This window comes from Strix uralensis, chromosome 34 (genome assembly GCF_047716275.1).
Source record: "Strix uralensis isolate ZFMK-TIS-50842 chromosome 34, bStrUra1, whole genome shotgun sequence".
In the NCBI taxonomy this organism is placed as follows: domain Eukaryota; kingdom Metazoa; phylum Chordata; class Aves; order Strigiformes; family Strigidae; genus Strix; species Strix uralensis.
In genome coordinates this window covers 3,543,320-3,550,819 of record NC_134005.1, presented here as the reverse complement: position 1 = coordinate 3,550,819, position 7,500 = coordinate 3,543,320, and the positions used below count along the sequence as shown (strand labels likewise).

The window sequence follows — 7,500 nt, the reverse complement described above, 5'->3', positions numbered from 1 at the left end:
TTTAGTATTTTTATTGTTTTTATTATTATTTTTATTGTTTTTATTGTTTTTAGTATTTTTATTGTTTTTATTATTTTTATTGTTTTTATTATTATTTTTATTGTTTTTATTATTTTTATTATTTTTATTATTTTTATTATTTTTATTGTTTTTAGTATTTTTATTGTTTTTATTATTATTTTTATTGTTTTTATTGTTTTTATTATTTTTATTGTTTTTATTGTTTTTAGTATTTTTATTGTTTTTATTATTATTTTTATTGTTTTTATTATTTTTATTGTTTTTATTGTTTTTAGTATTTTTATTGTTTTTATTATTATTTTTATTGTTTTTATTGTTTTTAGTATTTTTATTGTTTTTATTATTATTTTTATTGTTTTTATTGTTTTTAGTATTTTTATTGTTTTTATTATTTTTATTATTTTTATTGTTTTTAGTATTTTTATTGTTTTTATTATTATTTTTATTGTTTTTATTGTTTTTATTATTTTTATTGTTTTTATTGTTTTTAGTATTTTTATTGTTTTTATTATTATTTTTATTGTTTTTATTATTTTTATTGTTTTTATTATTATTTTTATTGTTTTTATTATTTTTATTGTTTTTATTGTTTTTAGTATTTTTATTGTTTTTATTATTATTTTTATTGTTTTTATTATTTTTATTGTTTTTATTATTATTTTTATTGTTTTTATTATTTTTATTATTTTTATTATTTTTATTATTTTTATTGTTTTTAGTATTTTTATTGTTTTTATTATTATTTTTATTGTTTTTATTGTTTTTATTATTTTTATTGTTTTTATTGTTTTTAGTATTTTTATTGTTTTTATTATTATTTTTATTGTTTTTATTATTTTTATTGTTTTTATTGTTTTTAGTATTTTTATTGTTTTTATTATTTTTATTATTTTCATTATTATTATTTTGTTACATGAGCCATCTTTTCATGTTGCTGGGCTCCACGTAGTCAGTGGAGAGAATCAGTGACTGATGGAGACAAACATTACATATATTTATATACTTATATATTTTTAAATACATATAACACGGTTATACATGTATATTAAAAAAAAAAGAAATCATATCTGCCGTTACATGAGGCGCCTTCCCACGCGGTTGCTGGGCTCTACATAACCGACGGAGAGAACCAAGAAGTGGCGGAGAGGACTCTTCTCTTTTGTGTGGTTTTCCCCTTTTTCAGGATGCTGCCATCAGCACCGAGGCTCTCGCCGACAGTTCTCCTTACCAGGCCTACGAGAGGGGACAGAGCAAGAAAGTTTGGGTGAACGAGTCGGACAGGGTGACGCCGTTAGTCGGACAGGTGATTAACCCGTACGAAGTCAGAGCCCAAATCCCATTTAGTTTGGGCCGGGTAATCTTCCTGTTTTCTGCTATTCTCAACATTTTGTAATATTTCCTGATTTTATATGATTTTTTTTTTTTTTTTTTTACATTTTGACCTTTCAAAAGCAAAAGCGAGACATTTTGAAGGGTTGAGAGACGTAAGTATCTGATACCTGTTAATTTTCAATAGGTATCAGGGAGCGATTCCCCCTTTACTGCGTTGAAAACCTCGTTATAACCAGGGTTACAAGTGCAGCGGCTTATTGTCAAACTTGCATAACTTAAAAATAATTCCGACTTTAAAACTGGAGTTTAGAACTCACAAGTTAACAAAGCCACTTTCTGCCTTCTTTCTGAGTGTAAATTTAACAATAATATATTAAATATTAATTAATGATGATATTTCACTCGTGCAATTTACACCTCAAAAACCTTCTCCTGGTCACTTTATCAACACTGTCCTGCAAAACTGATAATCCCACGGTTTTACACCCAAATGTTTCTCTGAGAGAGCGATTTACATAAATCTGAAGGAAATCTGAGGATTTTCATCTTTCTGCAAGGTCATCAACAGCTGAATTTAATTATTTCCTCTTTTTTTAATTGCAGGTGTGGCCGGGCAGAACCGTCTTCCCAGACTTCACCAACCCGGACTGCACCAGCTGGTGGGTGGAGGAATGCAAAATATTTTATAACCAGGTGCCCTATGACGGGATCTGGATTGTAAGTAAACCCCGAAATTTTCACATTTTGCAAAAACAGGCTGATGGCAAGTCAGGATTTAGTCTGCATTGATCCAAAGGAAGAGTTACTGAGAATAACCTGAAATCCACGTGGGATTTGTATCTTTTCCGTAGCGTTCAGTGCGCTTGGGTGAAATCCTTGTTTTTCTGGTGTCGGAGGGATTTTATTAGAAATTACATTTGTCCAATGCGTTGGATGCTTCTTTCAATAAAGGGTATTTAATGTAATTTAATTTATCCAACAACTGACTGTGACCAGGATCATAATTACTACACTTAATTTTAATAATCGGTACCTTTCGGGAGAAATTACTTTCCCTCTAGAGAAAAGATGAACAACTTTTGTAGGATTTTGGGTTTAGCTCAGACAAATCTTATTTCTCAGCCCGGAACAAATAACCTTTGTTTATAACGCAGGGTTGGGGATAGTTCTTGGTTTCTCCACTTTGGGTGGAGTACCACCATCACCACTCAAAATCACCTTTTGGGTGTTTAAAAAGATTTTTGTTTTTCTTTGCTTATTTTGTTGCTGGATGAGGAATTTGAGGAAATCATTTGGAACATGAATATTATTCTTTACATGTTTCTTGTGCCCCCAAGTCATAGTTGCTGCAAGTGGGTTTGTAACGGTATATTTCCCTGAAAAGCCGAGAAATATTGCTGTTATGAGTAAATGTTATAGCTGCCATTTGAAATTCAAATTTGTGGTTTTTCAGGATATGAATGAAGTAGCCAACTTTGTTCCAGGCTCAAGCAAAGGCTGCGAGCAGAACGACTTGAACTATCCTCCTTTCACGCCCCGTAAGTCCGTTGTCCTTCGCTGTGGAGCAAAAAACCAAAAGAAACCCAAAATGTTTGTGAATTATTGTCCCATCAGCTGAGAGCACGCGAGGGGATTTTTACTGCAGGTTTTACGGAGGGTTTTTTAAGCGTTATTATTGACTGAAATATGCCTACAGCCAGGTCAAAGATGTGGTTTGTTTAGCACGTCAGAAAAGAATGTCTAATATTACTCTTTTCCAAATGACCACGGAATGGTGCCATTGCCTTCATTTGATATAACATTGTTATATATATAATTTTCTTGCAATGCCAACGGTTTTAGAGGGGTAGGCAGTGCTAAAGTGGAATTGAAATTCTTTATTAAGTCAGAAATTTGATTGTTGCGGGTACACGGTCAGATCAAATTATTCGGCAATTTTGGGTGTGGTTTTTGGGTGAGTTCTTCCTGGCATGAAAATCCATCTTGAAGCTGGATTTAAGCTTATTAAACTGAAAAATTGAAGTAGCATCGGGCTACTAAATCCTGCCCCGTCAGCAAAGCTGCATTTGCACGTTTTAGCAGCAGTCAGGGAGTTATTTTGCTGTTCCTGCATTGATTGCTGTGAGATATGGGAATTTTGAAGACAGAAGTATTCTTTGTTAAAGCAGAGGTGAATAAACCTGGAAGCCCGTAGGAACATCGTGCGACACAGGTGAGCACTGACCACCTCGGAGCACTGGTGTTAGTGCAAATGCCAAACCGAGAAGAGGGCCAAAACGTCGTGATTGTGCGTGAAGGAAAAGAAGAGAAATACTGGGTTTTTTCCCTTAATTAAATGGATTAAACTTAATTTTTAAAAAAATAATTTAATTAAATAAATTTCAGTGCACTTCCAAACGTCTTTCCTGCAGGTATTGTTGATAGACTCCTGTATTCCAAGACGGTCTGCATGGACGCGGTGCAGAAGTGGGGGCGACAATACGATGTTCACAACCTTTATGGATACTCGATGATCCTCTCCACACAACGGTGAGGAATCCTTAATATCTTCACGAAAAAGGGCAGCGTAGAGCATATGGCCTCTATTTAGAGCGATTTCATTCCCAGGGAACCTGGTCTGGGGATCAATATGAACGACCAGTCTTCCCACAATGGGCTGAACCTGCTCATTCAAAATTGCATTTTTTTTAAAATTCCAATTGAATTCTGAATCAAAATTCAGAGTCCCAGTGTTGGATTTCAGTGATGCCGCTATGAGTAGAGGAAGCTGAAAGGAGCCTGAGCTTTATTGTTTGGAGTTCAAATATGCCAAAGGTTGGCAGGCAAAAACTTACAGAAAGATTCTTTAAGATGAATATATACATATTTTATTAATTTAGTTAATAGACACCTGGTTAAACTTAAGGCAGTCTGTGTTCTTAGCTTATTTATCATTGTGAATGAATAAATGAACATGAATAGAAACTTTCCTTATCACAAATCTCGTCATCTCCACAACTTTTTATTTTATTTTTATTTTTTTTTTCCCTAATTCCAACCTTTTTTTTACTTTCAGAGCCATCGAAACTTTGTTTCCTGGAAAACGAAGCTTCCTTCTTTCGAGGTCTACTTTTGCGGGATCAGGAAAGTACTCCGGACACTGGCTGGGAGATAACACGGCGTCGTGGGACCACATAAAGTGGGCGATACCGGGAATGCTGGAGTTTGGCCTCTTTGGAATCCCTTATGTATGAAAACAGTCAAAATCTGTGTGTATCCCTGATACCTGACCAAGCCTGATGTGTATAAGCCCATCTGAAAAATAATTGAAAATTATATAAATAGACACATATAAAAAATATATAAAACATTGTAGGAATAAATTACTGTGATGGTTTAGCCCCTGCCGGGGTCTGAGACCACGCGGCCGCTGCCCCTCGCCCACAAAGGGAGTGAAAATACAAAGCCCCAAGACTGAAATAAGGAAAGGTTTAATACAACAGTGCAACAGCAACACAACAAACCACAACAATAACAATAACAGTAATAGTGATAGCAATGAACAGAGCAAAATAGCTACCAAATACAGCAGTTTGAAGCACGATGTACAAAACCACGAGTGCACCGCGCTCCGCGCCAGGAAAATGTGACCTGCCAGGATGTGACGTCCGCATGGTATCTGAATAACCCGGCTAGAGCTCCCCCCCACTGCTGGGGAAACTTAACCCTATCCTGGTTAAACCAGGACAATTACATAAATTAATAGAAATTAAAATATAATAATACATTGATCATACAATATAATAAATTAATCCCCTTTAATAAATTTTAATGCCCTATAGATGAAACCCTTTAGAAGTCTGCTTTAAACATTTTTTTCCCCAGGAATAGTTAATCTTTGGGCCATTTCCCTCTATGGTTTATTGAGTATGTGGCTATGTGGCTACCAAATATATTATTTTATATGTTTCCAGCCCCCTGATGACTCTCTGTTTGACATTCATTAGTGACTGATGTGAAGCTCATTAAACGCAACAGCAACACCCAGTTATTAATGAAATGCCCACTTTCCTTTTCAGGATTTGAATTTCTGTGACTTTTGGACTACTTTGCTAATGTTTGGATATTAAAACCAAACAAGAAGATAAATCTCTGGGGGAGACACCGATGAGCAGTGTTAGCTTGTAGACAGTTTAATTTTCTGTACTACCTAAATTTGATTTATTATTATATGTGTAGATGGTGGGCTGTAAAATTAATTGCAGAACTCTGATGTTACTGAAAAGATCCGTGTTTACCTGGCTACTTCCGCTACAAAAAACGTCTTGGAAACTTCAGAAATTCTGTGGTTCAACCAGAGTAAGATACAGCGGGCAAATTTAAGTACAGATGAGAGGTTTGGAAGACTCTCTGTAGAAATGTTGCATGACTCTATTACCCTGGGTAACAATTAAGGATGAATTGAAAAAAAAAAAAAAATCTCTGCGACTCAGTCCTTGGAGGTTTTTTTGGGAGATGTTGGAGGCACAATGCGCCGTACAAACAATGCATTCTGTTTTTATTTTAAGATCGGAGCGGATATTTGTGGTTTCTTCGAAAACGTCACAGAAGAACTTTGCAGACGATGGATGCAAGTGGGAGCGTTTTATCCGTTTTCCAGGAATCACAATACTGAAAAATGCATAGTGAGTGGTACAGCCTGTTACGAAAACTTGCTTTGGGGTCCACATTTCTATTCTGATAATTAAATTAAATTCTGATCATTAAATTTCTGACACTGACCATTAAATAGCCGATCTGGTTTGAAATTGGTACAGCCCTGTGCTTCAGGAAATCCTCCCTCCGAAAGGTTTAGCGTCGTAGGGCAGGGGTTATTTGTAGGCAGGAGAGAATGCATTTGGCATCATTTCATTTTCTGAAATCATCATCTGACACCCAATTTGGTCCCCTTTGGTGTGTCTACAATGAGGTGCAAGCGCTTGCTGCTGTCTGACCTACCACTCTGATTTTTGACTGCACCCCTCAGTCACATCCTGAATGCTCTGTGCAACAGTAATAATAATAATAATAATAATAATAATAATAATAATAATAATAATAATAATAATGATGTATTATTTTCAGCCCCAGGATCCAGCCGCCTTTGGACCTGATTCAGTTTTGGTGAATTCCTCAAAACACTACTTGAATATCCGCTACACGTTGCTGCCCTACCTGTACACGCTCTTTTACAAAGCTCACACCCAAGGAGACACGGTGACGCGGCCACTTCTCCACGAGTAAGTTTGACTTTCCCAACACTAGAACAAAAGAATTCAGACCGGTCAAACACTGTCGGGGATTTGCCCAACCCACCCACAGCCTGTGAAGGATCCTCATCACACCTACAGGCGTCTACGTTCACAAAACAGCCTTTTGGAGTCATGGGGAGAGTCATCAGAACCCATCTGTAATCTCTGCACGCACGTCGTTACGTCAGTGTCCGTTACGAAATGTCATATATGTCCATCAGGAGATATATATTTAAAAATTTTTAATTTCTTACCTTTATTTTCTGTATTTTCTTGAAACTCTTGAATAGAGCGATATTAAGACCAGACACCCCCAGACACACTTATCCATATACATAATTAGTTAATAATATTAATAATTTATTTATATTTATTAATTATAGAATTGTTATTAATTATAATAATTATATATTTGTAATAAATGTTTAATAAATTAATAATAATTTAACAAGCGCCAGGACAAGAGGGAATGGCCTCAAGCTGCGCCAGGGCAGGGTCAGACTGGCTCTTAGGAAGGATTTCTTTGCAGAAGGGGTTGTTGGGCGTTGGAAGGGGCTGCCCAGGGCAGGGGGGGAGTCCCCATCCCTGGAGGGGTTGAAGAGTCGGGTTGACCCAGCGCTGAGGGATCTGGTGGAGTTGGGAACGGTCAGGGTGAGGTTCATGGTGGGGCTGGAGGATCTTCAAGGGCTTTTCCAACCGAGGTGATTCTGTGAATTAATATATACAAAAATTATAAGCTATGAATTTACTTCCTTAACCTCAGATTTTCCCCACCAAAAATAGTCTTGGGATGTCACCATATGACGCTCTTCAGTAGTGATTCTAGACAGCTGGGACCTTGAAACCTTACGATTGCTCATGATAATATGAGTCGATA

The 7,500-nt window shown here is 35.7% G+C and overlaps 1 protein-coding gene across 4 annotated transcripts in view; it reads left to right on the top strand.

Annotated features, from left to right (window-relative positions):
• LOC141936838 (maltase-glucoamylase-like) overlaps nucleotides 1–7,500 on the top strand; it is a 56,030-nt gene that overhangs the window by 16,620 nt on the left and 31,910 nt on the right. For all 4 annotated transcript variants that reach the window (XM_074854170.1, XM_074854171.1, XM_074854172.1 and 1 more), the window contains 7 exons: nucleotides 1,205–1,324; nucleotides 1,957–2,070; nucleotides 2,807–2,891; nucleotides 3,765–3,882; nucleotides 4,409–4,580; nucleotides 5,901–6,017; nucleotides 6,457–6,611. In XM_074854170.1, coding sequence (XP_074710271.1) covers nucleotides 1,205–1,324; nucleotides 1,957–2,070; nucleotides 2,807–2,891; nucleotides 3,765–3,882; nucleotides 4,409–4,580; nucleotides 5,901–6,017; nucleotides 6,457–6,611 — 881 coding nt within the window. The remainder of the gene's footprint in view (nucleotides 1–1,204; nucleotides 1,325–1,956; nucleotides 2,071–2,806; nucleotides 2,892–3,764; nucleotides 3,883–4,408; nucleotides 4,581–5,900; nucleotides 6,018–6,456; nucleotides 6,612–7,500) is intronic.